The following is a 21,687-nucleotide window of genomic DNA, read 5'->3' on the forward strand; positions in this document are numbered from 1 at the left end:
TCATTTCATAATGTGAGCAGTTAATGCATTTCACTGAGTCTTTCAGCAGCTTACTGTAAAAGAGACTGAGCAGTGTGATTTGGTTAAAGCCAAACCTGTAACATTACATATTTCTTGCTATTGGAAAGGTCAAAGGTCAGAGCAGTGACAAAATTGATTCCGGTTCAAAAGAGCCAGATTTCATGAAAATGAATGGATAGTGCAGGAAGAGTGGCTGTCTGAAAATTAGATGGATTATCTTTTTTGCTTTGGGGGTTTTTTGTATTTATAATTCAGTTTCCACATTTCTTCCTTCCAGGAGTCCAAAAAAAGAAGAAGAAGAAAAAAGAAAGAAACTAAGTACAAAATTAAGTTGATATTAAACGTGTTCCCACTTAAATATTAGGTATAAAATCCGTTAATGAGTCACATGTTACTATTTTAAAGTAGTTTTTTTAAAGAAAATATTTGGTAAATGAATCAATTAATGGAATAAATGTTTATGTGCTGAAGGTTCAGGGCTGAGGCCAGAGCTCCTATTAGTCAATATCATTGTGGTGCATATAATGTCCAGTAAAAGCAATAATAATAATAATAATAATAATAATAATAATAATAATAGTAAAGAACTGGCAGAAGAAAATAAAAGCTTGTTATTTTGCAGTTTGTCCACCAGAGGGCGCTCTGCAGCTTCCCTGTTGGCAGAACACCTGAGTCTGAATCCATATATTGCAAATAATTAATCAATAAAACAAAGATTATTTTTAAATGGCATCATTATATTATGTCAGAAAAGCCTCATAAATATGTGACTGCACATGAATGTTAGGAACTCTGTGTTTCATGAGTCTGAAAGACAAAATAATAATATTGGTCAGTGAATCGGACTCTTAAACCACTCAATAATAAGATTTTAGTCTTGAAAATATCCCCCAAAAAAATGTCCAAAATAACAGACAAACAGACAAACAGATTATTTTATTGATAATTTGGTTTCACGTGTCTTTCTACGTGTATAAATCACTCTGACGCTTCTCTCGTGTTTTGCATCCACATGTTAACACAGCTGTCAGGTGACTGTAGTGCAGTAGGAAATATCACTGCGCTGTCACAAAGCGCAGAAACAGTTGCCGAGCTGTCCATGAGCAAGGCCGGGGTTCAGCTTCCGGGCGCGTCCTCCCTCTTTCCTGCCCACTGTCGGGTATTCTGTGGCTTTTATTTCTCACATCACTCGTCTTCGTTACATTTACTGTTTTGAAAATCGTCATTATCCACGTCACGAGTCTCCGGCGCCTGTTTGTGGTTTATGTGCAAAGGACACCACTAGATGGCAGCACGTGACAGGTTTAGAGTGAGGGGCCGCGCGCTGAGCGAAGGAAACGTGGACGAGCGGATATTCATTTCTGTATTTCTGTGAGTAAAAACAATTTCCCCCCACGCGCGTGGATAATTTTGATCCACAGATTATTCACAGCACTGTCGCTTCTCTGTTGTAACTATAAAGTCACGTGTGTTTATTTTAATCCGCTGCAGCTGCTTAATCCGGATGTTTCGTCTTACCTGGTTAGTTGGGATTTGTCACCTTTGGAGCGTCTGAACAAGTGGAAGTTTAAAAGCTGGAATATGTGATTGGTCTGCAGCTGCGCAGATCATCAACACGTCACAGGTTTAAATACACGAGCACTGAGGGAGACACGTGCTCTTATTATTGTGTTTGAGGTTTCTAAAGCACTGACAGCCTGACTGACGTCACTGTCTGATGACGATCAGTGTTTGTTTTTCACTTTTACAGAAACATCCTCGATATGACACCAAATATCTAAACAGTGGGTTTCACGAGGTTTTAATCATTTTAAATAACATGAATATCATATTTATAATCTCGTGTTTTGATGCTTCGAAACAAACTGAGATTATTTATTATTTTCTTTTAAAAAATTAAAGGAAAATCAGATTTTTTAAAGCTGATTTCAGATCTTTCTGTTCGGCTTTATGTGAAAACATTTCATACAAAAACAACATCACGTGTCTGTGAGGAGCGCGCTGACGGTGCCACGGGTGACAGAGATCAGGCCCACGGCACACTCATAAATAGATTAAATGTTTCCACTCCTGATTAAATTACGGTTTTATTATTACTGCTGCTCCATAAAACAACATCATTATCGGGAATGCTTCCGTATTTTGCCTCTATTATTATCCTTTGGTGTCACGCGTGTTTTATGTGTGGATGTGAAGCCGGACTGTGGGCAGACATGTTGTAGTCTCGTGTAATCGTGACTGAGTGTGTGTGGCCGACACGCAAGAAAACAGCCGTTATCCGTTTGGACTACTCACATTTATTTGGCATTACTCGACATGCAGCCGTGATCCGGACACGGCAGATTTCACAGTACTACACATGCTTACAGGAAACAGCTGAGACGCTTTCAGAATAATGAGTCTGTTACATTCACCCGCTTTGGTCGAGTCCAGTGTGGGAAGCGCGAGGCTGATGTTCATCGGAGTGATTGCTCCCACGGCTCAGCTCAGACAGGACAGTCAACGCCGTCCACGCACACGTCCTGTCACGGTGACACATGTTCCCCAGCCTCCTGTTCAGCTGGAGGAGTTCAGGATGCGGGAGTCTGCGGAATCTGAGCGCTCCTCGTACTCCTCATCCGGGGAGTAGAGGCCCGGCTTGGGCCCCAGCGGGCACCCCTCCTCCTGGATGCCCACGCGCGGCTCCTCGGAGGGCCTGGAGGGGAGGAGGGTTGAGCCTCGGAACAACCCGGGCCCGCCGGGGGCGCCAGGGGGGAACGGGGACACGTACTGCGCCGCGGAGCGCAGCTGGTACTGCTGCTGCAGGGCCACGGAGTTCCACAGAGTCACGTCGTTGTGCACGAAGGGGCCCGCGTGGCTGCGCGTCAGAGAGCTGCGCAGCATAAGCGGGTAGCGCGTGGGCTGCGGGAAGGACGGGTGCTGCAGGGGGACCCCCAGCGCGCCCGTGGACACCACCCCCGCGGCGGAGTCGGAGGTGAAGCGCAGCGAGTCCGGGACCCGGAAAGCGGAGCCCACGGACCACTTGGCGGAGGAGGACGCCGGGTGGTAGGAGCCCAGGCCGGGCTCGAACAGGTGTCCGTTGGAGGGCAGCACCAGCGCGTCTGCGTGCGCGTCCGCGTGCGGTGGCGCGCTGGCGTCAGGATTCCGACTAGACAGCAGCACCTCGATGGCCCCCACCAGGTCGCCCCCACAGCCCCGCAGGATGAGCTCCAGCACCGGAGGCTTGTGGGCGGGGAAGATCTTCTTGAGCACCTCGAGCGGGGGCCGGTTGGCCCGGAGGCTGAGGGGCAGCGTGATTGAGCCGCCGAGGCCCTCGATCAGCACGCCCTGCTCCGCGGGGCTGGCCGGATACTTCTGCGGACTCTCGGCTTTGGCCTCCTTCTCGGCGCTCCCGGCTTTAGGGAGGCCGTAGCGGCTCTCCTCTGGCAGGGAGGGGGTCCCCGGAGACTCGGGGGTGTAGCAGTTCGGTTTGGAGGCCTCCGGTGAGCTGACCGCGTCCTGCTCCTTCTCGCTGGAGCTCTCTCCGTTCTCTCCTGCTGAAACCTCGTCTGCGCCGTCCTCCGTGGGCTCTGCGGGTCAGAGATTCACAACGTAAGCACAAAATCACGAAAGAGTGTCAGCATCCACACAAAACTTTCAGCACACCCCAAAGCCTGTGAGCTCACAGGCGGTTAGTGCGAACTCCTCACCCCGCCTCACAGTGCAAACACCTCCGCTCCTCACGAGGAAAAGCAACATGCCATTAATCGCGTGTCACGACTTGTCCGCTACACGCAGACGTGTGAGGATTTATCTGAGCCTCCCCACAGAAGCTGTTAACGCAGAGTGCTGAGTGCGCGCGCCGTGGGATCTTTGACCGCAGTTTGCAAACACATCGCCTGTTGCTCGGCAACATTTCATCCGGAGCTGACCTCCTGCGAGAAATATGGCGATTATATTCGATCGGGCCTGTCCGCCGCTGATTACTGTAATCTTTTACAGTCACGCAGGAAATGAAAGCGCGCGTGTCCGAATCTGTGCTTAAAGTGTCAGGAGCAATAAAGCTGATTCGGGCAGGTGGATGGAAAGTAATTATTCTTTAATGGTTCTCACAGAAATCATTTCCACGCAGGTCAGCGAGAACTAAACACATTTTATTTTATATAAATTATTTAGTTTTTATATTTATATAGAAAATAAAATTTTCTGCGTGAAATAGAAAAACATTATTAAAAGTTCAGCAGCAGAAAAAACGTCTGTAATAATTATATCTGCATCATTATTTAAACAAATGTTAAAAACTGAATTAATTCATATTGTTTTAAACGTGTTGTTAAAAATGTCAACACGTCTCTGTTTTATTTCGCTTCAGTTTTATTAAACGTCTCTTTCCTGAAACATCTTCATCTGTTTCCTGACTCTCAAACTGAAACCTCGTATTCACGTGATTATTTCACAGAAATCGGAGTGACGTGTATCGATCACTTCAGCTAAATGTGTCATTATCAACGATCATTTCAGCTTTTATATTGTTTAACATCCGTTTTTGTTTGACCTGAAAACGGTTTAAAATAATAAAGTCACGATGTTTGTGAGTTTTAGGCCTTTAAAAATATTCTTAGTAAAAAAACATCCCATAATTTGGGGGTTTTTTTTCTTCTTCATCCCAGACAAACAATAATTGTTTAGAGAGTCAAATATCTCCCCCCTGCTCTCCCCCCTGCTCTCCTACCTGAGCACAGCGGTGCTCCGGGCTGCCCCGGCTCCGTGCTGCTCCACCTCAGCTCCAGCTCCTCGGTCCTCGGCGGGGCTGGCTGATTCCCCTCGCCGGCCCCGGCTAAGCCGATGCCGGGCAGCACTCTGAGGGACTCCGGGATGAGGCTCTCCAGGCTCTCGTTCGCCTGCTGCCTCCGGAGCGCCACCTGCGCCGCCATGACGCGCTGCCGCTCGATGATGAGGATGCACTTCTCGCAGGTGCAGTCTTTGAACCGGCAGTAGCGCTTGTGACCCTTGAGCCAAGACAGCACGCCGTGGTTCCGGCAGCGCGCGCACTTGGGGGTCCTCTGGAGGGGGGCCCGAGGCTGTGACACCGGAGCCCCCATGTAGAGGTACGGAGACCCATAACCGTTCATTGCATCGGACTCAGCCTGTTTTCCAGCGTGGACGCGGGTGCGAGAGTCGCCGTCGGCCGCAGCAGCAGTCAGAGAGGTGGAGGTGGATGGAGCTGCTGTGCTGCACGCATGACAGGAGGAGGATGAGAGGTGTGGGCTTGTAGTGGAGGATCCACCTTTCCTCAGCTGACAGCACTGATACGCATCAGCCTGACACGCTATTATGGAGACGAGCAGTAACCAAACGCGTCAAAGCGCCTGCGAGGATCAGATAACAGCAACGACCTCCCGAAGCACCGGACACGCTGCTGGAGGCAAACACGTGACCCTGGACCCGAAATGACACCCCGTGTTACAGATTTATCAATGAAGCTACAACATGACTGCAATATTACTGCAAGATTATTCCAATATTACTGCAACTTTACTGCAACATTAGTGCAACTTTACTGCAATATTACTACAAGATTATTCCACTATTAGTGCAAAATTACTACAGCATTAGTGCAACATTACTGCAATATTAGTGCAACTTTACTGTAATATTAGTGCAACTTTACTGCAATATTAGTGCAATATTAGTGCAATATTAGTGCAACTTTACTGCAATATTAGTGCAATATTAGCGTGATATTAGTGCAATATTACTGCAATATTAGTGCAATATTAGCGTGATATTAGTGCAATATTAGTGCAACTTTACTGCAATATTAGTGCAACTTTACTGCAATATTAGTGCAATATTAGCGTGATATTAGTGCAATATTAGTGCAACTTTACTGCAATATTAGTGCAATATTAGCGTGATATTAGTGCAATATTAGTGAAATATTACCACAAGATTATTCCACTATTAGTGCAAAATTATTACAGCATCAGTGCGATATTAGCGTGATATTAGTGCAATATTAGCGTGATATTACTGCAATATTAGTGCAATATTAGTGCAATATTACTGCAATATTAGTGCAATATTACTGCAATATTAGTGCAATATTAGCGTGATATTAGTGCAATATTAGTGCAATATTACCACAAGATTATTCCACTATTAGTGCAAAATTATTACAGCATCAGTGCGATATTAGCGTGATATTAGTGCAATATTAGCGTGATATTACTGCAATATTAGTGCAATATTACTGCAATATTAGTGCAATATTAGCGTGATATTAGTGCAATATTAGTGCAATATTAGTGCAATATTACCACAAGATTATTCCACTATTAGTGCAAAATTATTACAGCATCAGTGCGATATTAGTGTGATTTTAGTGCAATATTACTGCAACTTTACTGCAATATTAGTGTGATATTACTTAAACGTTACTGCAATATTACTGTGATAATACTGCAATTAGTGTAAGTAGCTCAGAGAAAAATCACTCTTCAGGACAGACTCGCATGAAGATTTAAGAGCCTCATGTTCTTTCCAGGCACTCGATTTGTTTTGAGCCCCTTTTTAGCAACATTAGCGTCGTACGCCACACACGCGCACACGCACGCACGCACACACACACACACACACACACACACACACACACACACACACACACACACACACACACACACACACATAGAGAGAGGGTGTGTGTGTAAAAAGAAGCGTGAAATCACAAAACGACTAAATCTGCCATCTCCTGTGTGCAGGTTTTAAAAGGACTCGCTCCCTGAAACAAACCAGCGAAACCTTTAAATCTTAAATCAGCTGTTTCATAAAAACACAACCAAACTGTTTCCCTTTTCTGAAATATCCAAACGAGTCACCCATGAAACCCTTTACGTTGTAAAAAGGTTGGTATTTAAAGACTGTTCATAATTCGATTACAGGCCCGGACATCTCTCCGCGCTCCTCCGTGTCCTGCAGGCCTTTAAGTCTTAATTCTAGGGGCGAAAAATAATAATGGCGCTTCTCGCACCTTTTACACAATCGTACATAACTTAGCTGATTAGGCCTCTGCATGTATAAAAGCCCTTTGGGAACTATGTCGAGGATGCTGATATGTCCCTTCTGCCGGACTAATAGAGGGCATTGAAACATAACACCGGACAAAGCCGGGCCCATTTCTGACCGTAAAAAAGGTTTATTCAAGCAAATAATGGGATCCGAGGCTCGCGGCTTACAGGGAATAAGAGCACGGTAAACTTCCCCGCGTGAAGCCCGTCTCCAGGGCTATTAAGCTTTTAATTGGAAAATAGCAGAGGAAATTTCAAGGTGACTAGAGTGGCTTTGCAGTTTGTGCCGGCCGAGTAGATTTGTGGGAGTGGGAGGCTGCGGGTGAACGCATAATAAATTTATTCGTGTTGTTCACGATAAAGATTAAAACACGTTCGGGATGAAAGTTTATACTGCAGCTTCTCTGTTAGAGCTCTGCAGGATGCTGGAGGGACTCCTGCGTTTCCACGTCACGCACAAGGTGTCCTTTAGCGCCCTGACGCGCTGGTCGCGGCCAAATTAGCCACCGTGAGGTGAGGGGCGGCTCTGGAGGCGCATCGCCTGCAGTGTTACCTGCTTCAGTTCAAGCGCGAGTTGGGTTTAAACACCTGCTCGCTGTCTGTGACCGCGCTCGCTGACAGCCCAACACGCGTGGGTGACGGATTAAAATAAGGTTACTCGAATTTACTCGCTAAGATGTTTCACGTTACAAATGTAATCCAAATTAAACTTGTGCCAGTCCGCTCAGTCAGTATGTGTTATAGCCCACATTTATATGTAGCTGTGTCAACGTAATATTAAGTCAATGAAAGCGCCCACGCACGTGTAAAATGTTAATAATCTCAGATTTTAGACCTTTGATATTAAAACACTGCCGCACACTGAGTTTCTGAGCTGCTCCAACCCAGAAGTAACTAAAAGTAAATAAATACATGAAGTTCTGTGTGTGGTGCTGTATGGCATCAGCATATTTATATCCAATATTTTCACATATGTGGGTGAATTTGAAAAACGTGCTTCTATAGGAAATGTGAAGTTGTCCTGTATTAAAATGACAGGATTGCTTATACAGAGTATTTAAAATGAGCTCAAAGTCACACATTCTTTTACACATGCAAAATTATAATGTGCCTAAAGCAACGTGCCATTCATTAGAAGAATAAGATCCCGACAACAGACACAGGAGAATTTAAAAATGTAATTATTTTGGCAGCTCCACACAGTTTAAACACTGTTTTGTTACTTTTGAATCATCCGTCAGCAAAGCAGGAAAAGAAGTATTTATACTCTAATATTGTAGGATTACATTTACCTGAAAAAATGTAAAAATATATTCAAAGTAAAAATAATGATTCTCTCTTTAAGGTGTCAGCCGAGGATGATTAATGTGTTTTTATATTTTCCTTCTTTTTATTTATTAGTGATATTTGGATAAAAGTGCATCTTTTCGAGACTCCACGTTGACTTGGTCTCATTATAAATCCTGTTATTATGAGAGATCGTAGTCGGGCTCATTGGTTCGTCACACAGAGCTCTGTGAACTTAAACCACGTGACCTCCATCCTGCAAATCTGGACTCAGATTAATGTGTCGAAGCCTTTTTTCAGTTTTTGCTTCATAAACGGAGTTCCAGTATTTATTTTAGGCAGTTTTGTCCACGACACAAAACCTTCCCACGGTGCTTTCTTTGCACTTGAGTCTCTCATGTTGGAGCTCCTGTTTGCACTGGCTGAGGGGACTCCTCCGGCGGGGCCCCTCCGGAGCAGGAGGAGGAGCTGACCTCTGCTGAGTGAGGTTTTTATGAGGTGCTGATTGGGGGCGTCGCTGCCACTCACAAGTCCTGTCACAGAAACGCTGATTTAACTTTCCCAGGGGAGGCGGGACACCGAGCTCCTACAGAGGAATTAGCTGGACATCTGACGTCTTTAGAAAGCTGACCGAGGACATCAGTCAGACGTCAGCCTTCATCCAGGCCAAAAGGGAAAGGCTGTGATTTTAAGACCGCTGCAAGAAAATCTATAAGCGGGCAGTAAAAACAAAATACTGAATAAATTAAACAGAAATATCAGCAAAGCGTGCGCACGTGAGTGTGTCGTTAATATTATCAGTCTCAGAGTTATAGATTATATTCACATCTCAAACTGAGCTTTTTCTTTCGTCTCTTATTATCTCACATTTGTAAATAAATAAATAAATGTTATTATCATCATTAAGGAGGGCAGGTCGTTTTTATTTGACTTGCTTGTAAAGCTATAAAATGTTTGAAGATGGCTAAAATTTTATGGAGTTCTTTACGCGGCTGCTCAACCCCGTCGGCGCCGGGCAGGGAAGTAAATTTGATGATGAGAACTACAAAAAAGGAAAGATGCAATAATAATAGTAAAAACAGGACGAATACAAAGTGGTTTAAATCTGAAGTTGTCATACAAAATGTGATTCATTATTCGAACGAATGAAAACTATTTTCATATAATTTCATGAGTTAAATAATCATTTAGATTTTTCTGTGGAAAACTATTAACGTGTCGTTATTCTAGAAAGATTATTTTATGAGCTTATTATGTCATACACAGAGTGCTGATGCAGGCCTGCTCGTCTGACACTGAGATTCAAATAAAACTGATTTAAAAATGTATTTTGGGTGCAGAGGGAGGCCAACAACATAACACTTTGAGAGCTTCTTGGTATTTTACTGCATGTCTTGCAAGGCTGCAAACTCTTTTTGAGATATAGATAAGTATAAAATGGCCATTTTTAACAATGAACTAATCTCTTCATACCAAAATCAGGCCATGACTGAGGCCTCTGGTCGCACTCTGTCCTCCCAAAGGCTGCTCTGTGTCTCAGATCAGGGAGGGTGAACCTGGAAGTTCGTCTTCACAGTTTGGCCTTTTATTGATGCTCAGCTTTCAGGACAGACATTTATGAACAAAGCTCGTTCTGTCCTTCAGACAGTCGTGCTCTCAGTAAACCAGCTGAAGTCAGTGGCTGCTGATACGTACAGAATACTTGAAGTACACACTTTAATTTTACTGGATTTTTTAAGGTATGCAGAGTGGAGGCAGAATATTCCAACAAAACTCAGCCTTTATATAAAATAGACTTTTAGTGTAATTAAAGTAAAAAAGAGAGAAGAAATCTAAAAATATGACGAGTCAGAAGGAACAAAACATCAGGCCAGAGGAACATCGGAGAGCTGACGATGAAAAAGCCGGGACTATTTATACACCAGGGGCTGATGTGTGAGGACAAACAGGAAGAGACCAAGACAGGTGAAAGTGAATAACACAGGTGAGAAGAATGAAGGAAATCAAACACAAGAGAATAAACATTCAAAGTGAAACAACCAATCAGCAGTCAGCAAGGAGAGCAGACAGGAAACCAGGGCGGGATCTAAAACTAGTACTATGTAAAAATCAAGACTAAACTCAGGACTGCAAAGCTGTGAAGCAACAGACTCAAAAATCAAACCTTCAAACACTAAAACAGCCAAAAAGAAACAAAAACATGACAACATGAGAGCTTTAGTGAAACGTGCTCACACATGAGGCGGTGGGTCAAAGGTCAAAGAGCTGAAATGAGAATAAGAGTTCACCTGATCATCACGGCTCACCGTCTGCTTTTACTTTGAAAGAACAATCTGATCGCATGCATCAGCCTGTTGTATCGATTACACGAGTACCAAAAACACACCGACCCATCCACTCTCCCACGGACGCTCATGAGGGGTTCATACGTCCTTTTTCCTCAGATTTCCATGGTAACCACTGGTAGTAACCGCTGGTAGTAGCCACGTCCTTTTCTCAGCCTTTATTCCGTCATGTCAGCATCACTCTTCATCTTCTTGTCAGAGTGGAAAGAAGCTCTAAAGTTTATTTTGATCCTGTGTAATTATGATGCTGAATAAGAGAGATTCACCTTTCTTCTGTCTCGTGTCCTCTGGAGGCGAAGCTTTCGAACTCTGAGCAAAACGTCTTCATTGTTTTCAAAAAAAAGTTGGTCATTATTTGTATTTTTTAATGTGATACATTTTAACAAATCTGCTGTTTGTTGGTCTCATCACAGAGTAAACTCTGTTCTGCTGCGCCTGACTTTTCTTTTTTTTAATCATCACCCAATGAGAGACTAGCAAACACCATCAGCTGTTTCTAACCACTGAATATCACTCAGTGTGTGTTTTTATCACTCGAGTATTAACCTCGTTCAGTTTTCACGTTTCATACTTTCATACTTCAAAAAGATTCAGTTCACTCTTTCAGAAGTTTCTCTGCAAACCCTTCATCTGACCCAAACAGCCACGTCAGTGCTGTCAGCATGAGACCAACTGGAAAATACTCTGACCTCCTTCTATTTTTAGACATTTCAGTGAAATTATGTTGCAGTTTTTTCAGTTACCACCAAAAATGTCCTTTGTGACATCACAGTGGACTAGGACCGCTACATTTCTGCTCAGTTAATCCTCGAGTCCAAGTTCGTGGCCGTAAACAGAGCTGAGTTTGATATGTTAAAGGTGAAACGCTCTCTGGTGTTAAGATGCTAAATACAGACGCAGACTCAAAGGGCACCTGTTGTGCTTTTTCTGTAACATTAAATTTACACTATGGTGTTATTATGCAGGACAATCATATTAAACAGACAAAAAAATGTAAATAATTATATAGAAGAACTCGCTGTGAGACTTTTTTCCTACTTCTGGATCTGTATGACGTCACTGAGAAAGCCTGAGCCGGCCACATGCTGTGGCGACCCGAGAAGTAACCGAGCGGCCACGTTTCTCATTTATTGTGAATAAAAAATAACTAGAAACACATTTTTAGTTTCAGTAGTAAAAGATGTATAAGGCTTATTTTGAATTGTGAATCATGCAAAGCTGGTCTAGTAGAGTCAGGAATAAAAACATGGAACTGGGAATGAGCAGAATGGGAGGACTGGTTTCTTTTAATGTAGAATGTTTCATCTACACAGTAAAATATCATCTCAATAAAATAACCTTTGAACTCTCTCCTTTCCAACAGTGGTGCCAACGTCCTGGCCGTGAAATTTCCTCCTCCGTCTCTGAACCTGCAGCATCCCCTTCCACACCGTCTCACCGAGCTCCCATCACTCCCCGAGCAGGTGTCACGGCGGGATCCGAGCAGATTTTATCTATTACGGGAGGGCGTGATTCATGGAGGCGGAGGCAGCTCAAGGAAAACCGACCCTGTGACACTTTCTCCCCTGCCTGTACACGAGGCAGCAGCTACAGAAGGACAAGGCAGCGGCGGCCTGACAACTGTGATAAAATGGCCTTCCTTAACTAAACTCATAAAGCACGGGGCGATAAAACTCAATCTTCTGTAAAATCCAATTAAGTCATTATCTGACTGATTGTATCTTTAATTGAAAACAGAAGTGACAGTAAATTTCTGTGATATATCAGGATCAATCGATACTGCTGTACAATCTGGTCTCCAGAGGTGATTTATAATGTCAGAGCCTTATAGGTAACTCCACATTCTTCTCTCTAAAACCACTGGTGGATGAAATTAAGAGTAAGTGCATTTCATAAAAAAACAAGATGGTCACGTTATTGATTACAACAGATGGGGCACAATCCAATGAATGTTCCCACAGTGCAGCACAAAGAAAATACAAGTAATTTTCTTTGTCTGTTTTATATCGTTGTTCCCGGCGCACGGCCACGTTCGCACTCCATCACGTCCCAGCGTTTTTATTCCCAGAAAACCTGTAGCGACATAAACTCCAAAGCTCCAAATTACTTTTGTTGCTGTCTTATTCAAACACAAACACAAATAGAGGCATTGGAAGCGAGCCGTTTGAAATGAGTCTCTATAAAACACAGAGTGTGCGGAGCGGGGAGAGCTCCGGGCCGCGAGTTGCTTTTTCATTTACAGTTAAACTCTGAAGTCAAATGCAGCTTTATGCCTTCAGTAAAAAAGAGCAGAAATGAGAAAGTTACTTTTATATTTAAGATATAGTTTTTCTCCACATGCTCACAGGTCGATCAGCAAACATGGAGCTGAAAAATATTCCAAAGTCAGCCGCTGGCCTCCACCTCTGCTCCACCTCTGCTCCGCCTGACAGGACGCTGGAAAAGTTGCAAACAGTAAGCGGTGTGCACAGCTGACTCCGGCCACAGGAGGGTTAAAAACACAATAGACATGCAAATGCTGTGGAAGATATGAAGCTGCTGGATCTGCACCATAAATAAGCAGCCGGTGCTCACCAGGCGCCAATGCAGCAGAGGATTCCCGTCTAACCCGTCCCACGCCGTCCTCGGGAGGACACCTGAGTCTGATACGGACGTCCAGTCGGAGACCAAACTTTACGTCACAAATATTTGATTTTTGTGATTTTTTTTTTTTACATCAGTTGACTTTTAATCTGAAAAACAGTTTTTCAGATTAAATCTTTTTTTTCTCCCATTGTGAGAATATGGGTACAGTGGGCCCATAATTAGCTGACATGACAGCATAATGAGGTAACTAACAGGAAACATCCATATGTAGTTTCATTTGGTCAGATCAAATAAATCACCTGGTTCATAAATAATCATAAAAAGTGAAATAAAAATTAAATTAAATGTTATTTTTAACAAATCTTAACTTGAAAGTCTCGTTTTTGTCTTTACGTTGCTCGTTTAGAGAATCAGACTTTTAAATGTTGAGCCGGAGTGTAAATGTGCACGCGGACACTGACGGAGGTTAGACTGTTAAAGGTTGTGCACGCTGATTATCCAACAGCACATCATCCTGACATGTTTGTTCTTTACAAGCTGCAAAGAGTTTAACACAGAAAAATGTGGTCTTCTTGTTCTCGTCTGGGAATAAGTCACCAGCTGTTGGACTGATGAGGTGAAAGTCGATCATGCTAAGCAGCCCTCACCAGAAATGCGGCGCTGCAGCTTCATTCAAAGGAAAAACCAGAAGCTTGCTCTGCATTTAAAAACCCCACTTTATTTCTGTTTTGAAGAGTTGCTTCACGCTCAATCATCTGATCTTGATTAAAGCTAATCAAGGGTCTCGCTGCATTAGCCAGTTAATTACATTGTGATACGTAACCCTAAAAATGATCTACAAATACAAGAACAGAGCTTTAGAAGGGAAACGTGCAGACAACGTGAAGACAACGTGAAACTAGAGCGAACGATTAAACGGTTTTTAAAGAACATCAAGTTTCAGCTCGTCCGAGCTCGTAAAGCTTCTGTCGTGTGATCTTATCCTTTTCTTCTCTTATTTGGAGGCGCCGCCTTCCATGGAGTCGACGGTGAAGCCGTCAGCTTGGCTGCCGGCCTCGCACTCAGCCTTGGCGTCAGTGTTAACCAGGGAGCTGATGGAGCGGCAGATCATGGTGGAGTCGTGACCGGCGGAGATGCTGCCGGGTGAGAAGGCTGCAGGAACAAGACAGATGGAGAGTCAGGGATGTGCTGAGGAGCACCGAATATTTCTCAGAGCAAAAATGTGCTTAAAGAGTCTGAACCCTGTGAGTCACCAACAAACGATCGATTTACTTCATTAACATCAAACAAACCGAACAATGTCAGGGACTAAAACAACCACCTGGGTCGATAATGAAACATTTTTTCTAATGACTCTATTTATGTTGATTAAATAAAAGTCGGACGATGACAAATAGACGCAGCAATGCAAAGCAGCAACATTTTGTACCTGTCCAGGTAAGCTCGTAACTGCACTGGCAGTGTGCTGACAAATGAAGCTGTGCCCAATCAGATGCTTTGGTTTTCATGGTGGATAAAAACCTGACGGTGCTGCTCTGTGTTCTGAGCCTCCACCCTGCTTTACAGTGAGCTGCAGACTCACTGTTGGGCTGTTGAATGAATCGACTGAGAGGCTGATCCGTCTCCTGTCCTGTGTCTGCTGGATTTTATTTTCCTGTTCATCTCCTGGACTGGACTGAAAATCGAGCAGCCAATGCCCGAAGAAAACTTTGAGAGACCTTCAGAAAGCCTGGACAACTATCGCTCAAGACCACTTTAAAAATGATATTAAAGTATTAAAAACAAGAGATTATGTTTCATACAACTTTCCAGAATCTTTGCTGCACCAACTACAAGAAGTCACAGAATTTGATGGAGGAAATTCCTGCGAGGAGTCAGTGGCACATCCAAAATGTTGTCACGATGGCACCGATGACAACGTTTGCTGAGCTTTGCTCGACACATTTGATTATCAAATATTAAAACTCCTTCACACTGCAGTGAAATGATAATAAACCGGGAAAAACCCTGACAATCCTCAGATGGTTCACTTCACGTCTGACATCAAAGTAAAATCTCTTCCTCAGAAACTCAAAGTCATTAATATGATAGATTCCTATTACGTCGTGTAGGCAGACAGGACGGCGCACATATAAAATAAACATGTCTCCGTGCTGTAAGGCGAGTAAACGAGAAGGACAACAGAAATACTACAGTGAGACAGACCAAACGGGACAGTAATCATCAGCTCTGCAGAATAAACGCTGCTCTCTGTTAGCCTCCATATAAATACGAGCGCACGGTGAAATGATTCCTGGCAAAGCCTGGGATTTACAGCAAATTGAATCAGCGAGCAAAAAGAGAAGACAGTGACCACAAAACAAAAGCATTACAGTTTTTACAGTTAAGAGCGGAGCGATGTGCACCGCTCGCTCTGCAGCTGCAGCACTAACAGCAGACCTCAGGCTCAGTTATTAACAATGATCATTTTCACTGGTTTGGTTTGGTTATGACCTTTACTACTCAGGTAACTGTTTCTGAAATGTTTCGTGTAGTTAAACTTTTAACTGTTCGAGCTCGGAGACGATGAATAAAAGAACTGCTGACAGTTTTGGTGCTCAGCTTTTGTTGTGTGTGATGTAACTGAGCAGTAGTATAAACTACATTAACTCAATTTTATTTATAGAGCACCAAATTACAACAGTCGCCTCAATGTGATTTATATTGTAAGAAGCCATCGAGAAGCCCCAACAATCATATGACCCCCTATGAGCAGCACTTTGGCGACAGTGGGAAGGAAAAACTCCCTTTTAACAGGAAGAAACCTCCGGCAGAACCAGGCTCAGGGAGGGGCGGGGTCATCTGCTGTGATTGGTTGGGGTGCAGGGAGGGAAACATACAGAAGACAGTTATTATACCAAATCATTATAATCACTTATTAACTTAACGTACATTTTTAAAAACTTGTACAGCTGATTTCCAAAACTTTAATTATAATTCAAATAAAAATAAATCAGTACATGCAGTGGGAAAGGAAATCGTCACATCATCCAGCTCACACACAACTTCACACCTGCAGAGAGCCAGGCTCCTCCCACCACTAGCAGATGAACACTGGACACTTTTACTGACACTGAGGTCAGTAAAAGTTCCCATTTCAACAACATGGACGTACTAAATACATGTAAGCACACACATAAACTTCAACTATTAACAGTAAGAGTATTTCAAAGTAGAAATTAAAAGTAGAATGGGAGGGAGAGCCTTCAGTTTTCAGGCCCCTCTTCTGTGGAACCAGCTTCCAGTTTGGATTCGGGAGACAGACACTATCTCTACTTTCAAGATTAGGCTTCAAACTTTCCTTTTTGCTAAAGCATATAGTTAGGGCTGGACCAGGTGACCCTGAATCCTCCCTTAGTTATGCTGCAATAGACGTAGGCTGCCGGGGGATTCCCATGATGCATTGGGTTTTTCCTTTCCAGTCACCTTTCTCACTCACTATGTGTTAACAGACCTCTCTGTATTGAATCATATCTGTTATTAACCTCTGTCTCTCTTCCACAGCATGTCTTTATCCTGTCTTCCTTCTCTCACCCCAACCAATCACAGCAGATGGCCCCGCCCCTCCCTGAGCCTGGTTCTGCTGGAGGTTTCTTCCTGTTAAAAGGGAGTTTTTCCTTCCCACTGTCGCCAAAGTGCTGCTCATAGGGGGTCATATGATTGTTGGGTTTTTCTCTGTATCTATTATCGTATAAATATACAATTTTATGTATTTTATTTTATAGGCGACTGTTGTTGTGATTTGGTGTTGTATAAATAAAATTGAACTGAATTGAAATCGAACAAGCTATGGCTACTAATAAAACAATAATATTAATGTGGCAACAAACGTAATCATTCATCTCTGTAAAATGAATAGAAAGTGTTAATTTAACAGGATAAAAGTTTAAGTTTTCCAGATCAAACAGCCTTTTGATCAGGAGTCACAGAATTACTCAATAAATATTTAAATACCGTTTTTACAATAGTATTAGTAACTTTTTTGTATAAATGCCAAAAAATACAAATAGGAAACAAAATCAGCCTTTTTAATTTAATAACATGTAATTAATATATAAAGTAAGAAATTAATAAATAATTAATGTTAAGATAATTAACAAAAAATTACTTTAAGGTACATTAAAATATTTTGTTATTTTTTATTTGTTATTTATTAATAAAACCAAGAAAATAATCAGCTGTTTAATCAAGATGCTCCACACGTGTTAATCTGAGGGTCGAGTTTACAGGAGAGAAAACGAGTAGAAGGTTCATCAGCTCCCAAAATACAATAAAACTATGAGAAATGTACACAGGTAATCAGATTACACAAGTCTACTGAATTCACAGCTTAAAAAAGTATAAAACCTCCCTGCACTAGTGTGTGTGTGTGTGTGTGTGTGTGTGTGTGTGTGTGTGTGTGTGTGTGTGTGTGTGTGTGTGTGTGTTCTCCTCAGCAGTGGTGGGAGGAGAGAAGAGGAGTAATTTTTCTCCTCATTAACTTCCTGATTGGTTTCCAGTTTCTGCCCGTCTGCAGTTTGTCACCAGTTGTGAACTGGCAGCCCGATCGTTAATACTAATGTTTGTGTAGCTAAGTGCACTCAGCTCTTTCTCTTTTTTCCCCTCCATCCCTCAGCGGCCCACTTGTGTGGCAATAACAGCGAGTGGGGGGGAGAGCGGCTGTGAATTAGCCTTCTCACTGTTAATTCGCCGCCTGTTCATCAGCAGGAAATCTATGGTGTAATTAAAGGCCGAAAGCAACCGGACGCGTTAGTTTCAGTGGGGACGTTAAATCACGACACACTGTAGTACACATGTTCCCAACTGCATCCGACTGTCCTCGGCTCTCCTGTTTAATACAGATTAATGTCGGGCCGCTGCAACAGCAGGAAGCCGTGTTCTCAATTAGCCACATCACGCCTGTTAATGACACTAATTAAATTAAACATATTCTTTATCTTGTCTATGCTAAATATTTGGAAGTGTGTGTGTGGAAACGTGTTACAGCAGTCAAATTAAATACAAAATCACAAAACTAAATAGATCAGACGTGCCTAATTAAATAGAAAATTTTTAAAAATTAAATCAAAACCCCAGGTCTGTCCTGAGACCTCCCCCGCAGGTCATGGCCAGAATACCTCACTTAACCCTTTAAAATCGGTCGGAGTTCCTTCCACATATAGCTTTGCAAAAACTGCAGAAAAAGCACTTGCAGCAACACAAACATAATATTCCAGAAACACACTTTGCCGATCCGATCAGCTGTTTGTAACACTTCCTACGTCCATCAGCGTGAACTATCGCATGTCCGCCATGACCTGCCCAAAACCAGAAGTGACGTCATTTTCGCGGAAATGTAGTTTTTTACCATCAGGGCCTCATGAGCCTATACTGGTGTTTTTAAAAGTTATCTTTGACTTTATGACTTTCTGTGTCGTTTCTGGGATGCTTAGGACTCATATTGCACTGCTGGAAATAGTTTATTTTGATGCATATGCTGCTTTTTTGCAAATTTGCATTATAATATTTATTTTCGTTTTTCCTGCAGTATATAAAAATTGGTGTATTTCAAAAATAAAACTATGAAGACACTCAAAATAAATTTCCTGTGGTGGGAAACTATTTTGTGCAACTTTTTTGTATTTACAGTTTTGAGGGATAAGCCTCTTAAATTTCTCTAACTAGAAATATATGTTAAAAAAACAAAAACGATTTTCAATTTTTTTGTAGTTTATTGCACTTTTTTTCAATTTATGTAATTACTATGCACTTAATGCAGACATATTATTAAAATTTGGGCTGTAATGGTTGTATTGATGTATAGCAACTTGAAATGCTCCCAAAAATGGCTCCACAGCATTAAAAATATAATATAAGCTCTGGCGGACTTGGTTCTATGGTAGGTCTTAAAGGGTTAAGAGGCGTCCAGGGGGCATCCCAGTCAGATTACTGAACCACCTCAACTGGCTCTACTCTTAGTCCCTCTTCAATGACCGAGCTCCTCACCACATTTCTACAGAAGAGTCAGGCACTCCTCAAACGAAGGTCATTTCTATCTGCAAACTCATTATTTGGTCACTACCCAGCGCTCGTGAGCTTAGGCGAGGGAACATAGGAACATAGACTGACCGCTAAAATCCAAAGCTTTGCTTTTAAGCTCAGCTCTCTCTTCAAAAGAAAAGATCAATACAGCCTTCGTGATGCCCCACTGCCAAAAACCATCTGTCAATCTCCGTTTCCACTCTCCTCTCACTTGTAAACAGGACCCTGAGATACTTAAACTCCTCCACCTTGGGTAACTGTTCCCTCACTCGGAGTGGCCACTCCACGAACCACGGCCTCAGACCTCGAGGTGATCATTCTAACTCCCGCCGCTTCACACTCAGCTGCAAAGCGACCCGGAGATTACATCCAATAAAGCCAACAGAACCACATCGTCTGCAAAGAGCAAACATGAAATCCCAAGTCGAATCAAACACAAACCCACCACCTGGTTAATCCAAGATATTCTGTCCATAATATGTGAATATGTGACACAGAGCAGCGCTGGTGAAGTCAAACAACCAACTTTTACAAACCAGACACCTCATACCTCTGAAGCACCCCCCAAGGGATACCTCGAGGGACGCAATTGAATGCGTTCTCCAAGTGCACAAAACACGTGTTGAGTGGTTGAGCAACCTCCCACGACTCTCGAATATTCTGGAGAGGATGAAGAGTTGGTCCAGCATTCCACGACTGAACATCGTCCTGAATCGGAGGCTTGACTAACAGACAGACTCTCCTCTCCAGTGTCCCAGGCACAGAGCTGGGGAGGCTGAGGAGTGCGAGCCCCCTGTGGATGGTGCACACTCTCCAGCCCCCCCTTCTTAAATAGGGGGGTTGATAAAAGCTTAATACATAAAATCTATAAGTTGAAGACAGGCAGATGACTCCGGTTTCCTAGGTAACAATGTATTATCCAGCATGTCATATTCAATCAACAGAACCCTTCACTCTCGTTCAAAGTTGCTTCATTTTCTGACCTCAAAGTTGGAAAAGTTTAACCTGGCCCCGCCCACTTTGCATCTCCAGTGATCATCTATCATCGCGTCAAGTCACTGACGTTTGCCGACTGGATGGATGCTTGTTAACCAAACCAGCTCGCCAGCATTAGCTGATATGGGAATTTAATGAGGTGCCAAAAAAAACAAACATGGGTGAAGAAAACAAACTAATGGGTGATGTCACAGTATCCATGGATACAGATAATTTTCATGTTATATATTTCATGCGTGGCCTCCAGAGAACTTTAAGCTGTAACTTTCATCTACATGTCTGATAGTAACAACTAAGAATATCAAATCTGTCCAAAGTTCCCCTCCAGGCTGTAACAAACTGCCTGTGAAGCTCAGAGTTCATTCTCTGGAATGAACTTGTGCCCTTTTCTCACTCACTCAGCACTCTATATAAGATTTCCAAACTATTAAACAGTCTTTGTGTGGATTAACAAAAGGAAGCTTTTTTAACCTCCCACTTGTCCTGCTAAGAGAGGGAGGGAGGGTGTGAATGGAGGTACAATCACTTCTGCTGCTGCCAAAGCAGGGAACAAAAGCCCAGATGTGAGAGGAGATGGTAATTCAGTCTGATCCTCCGAGGATAAGCTCGCTCTGTGGGTTTCATGCTCCACACTCATCTCCTGTACACAAGGGTCATGTGGGTAGATAACACTTAAGTAAACACACACACCCTGTATGTGCATGCTTAGCTCTGCCTTCAACTGTACTGATTGTGAGGGGAGTTTATGTATCTGAAATAAATACCTACTTAGCACAGGATCTAAATTTGCAGAGATCATTTCACATCAACGAGGCCGATCTTATCGCTCATTAACAAAGAAAATAATTCATCTAACTGGGCCTCTGAAACCTGCTAACAGCTTTGTGAGCCTTTAGGTCAGTGAATCTCAAACATTTCTGTATTTTTTACTAATTTCTTTTAAAAGGCAATGGTTTAATGTAAGTTTGTGATGTGTGCAATTACCTGACTATATGTTCCCTGCATTGGTCACTGCTACCCTGACAATGATAAGCGGAAGAGAAAGGATAGATGCTGCATTGCTGTCTGTAGTAATGTTTGTGCAACAGCAGCTAACAGCTGATTCTAAGATGTCATCACATCACAGCGTCTCTGCCTCTGTTTGATGGGTAGTTGTTAGCGAGTCGGATGGAAAGTAACCAGCTGAACTAGCCCGGTTCTGTAGGATTAATAATCATGTATCGTGTTAGCAGTTCTAACATTGGGCTTTCTTGGAAAACTAATTTGACATTGTGTGTGGAGTATGTAAAGAACCCAAATCCAGAACATGTTGGTGGAAAGTCCAGAATTAAATGTCCAGCTTAGCT

The 21,687-nt window shown here is 42.9% G+C and overlaps 2 protein-coding genes across 3 annotated transcripts in view; both read right to left on the reverse strand.

Annotated features, from left to right (window-relative positions):
- Positions 1–2,550: 2,550 nt before the first annotated feature.
- Positions 2,551–5,443, reverse strand: dmrt3a (doublesex and mab-3 related transcription factor 3a). Its single transcript, XM_006797728.3, has 2 exons — positions 4,733–5,443; positions 2,551–3,590 (listed from the first exon to the last, which is right to left on the reverse strand). Exons 1-2 carry the CDS (start codon positions 5,130–5,132, stop codon positions 2,578–2,580), a joined length of 1,413 nt encoding a protein of 470 aa, XP_006797791.2. The 5' UTR covers positions 5,133–5,443; the 3' UTR covers positions 2,551–2,577.
- Positions 5,444–13,987: 8,544 nt separating this feature from the next.
- The window catches only part of dmrt1 (doublesex and mab-3 related transcription factor 1), a 36,048-nt gene continuing 28,348 nt past the window's right edge, over positions 13,988–21,687 (reverse strand). For both annotated transcript variants that reach the window (XM_006797731.2, XM_006797730.3), the window contains exon 5: positions 13,988–14,437. In XM_006797731.2, the coding sequence (XP_006797794.2) occupies positions 14,280–14,437 (158 nt within the window). In that variant the 3' untranslated portion in view covers positions 13,988–14,279. The remainder of the gene's footprint in view (positions 14,438–21,687) is intronic.

The sequence above is a fragment of the Neolamprologus brichardi genome, chromosome 12 (assembly GCF_056152115.1).
Source record: "Neolamprologus brichardi isolate AB-2024 chromosome 12, ASM5615211v1, whole genome shotgun sequence".
In the NCBI taxonomy this organism is placed as follows: Eukaryota; Metazoa; Chordata; class Actinopteri; order Cichliformes; family Cichlidae; genus Neolamprologus; species Neolamprologus brichardi.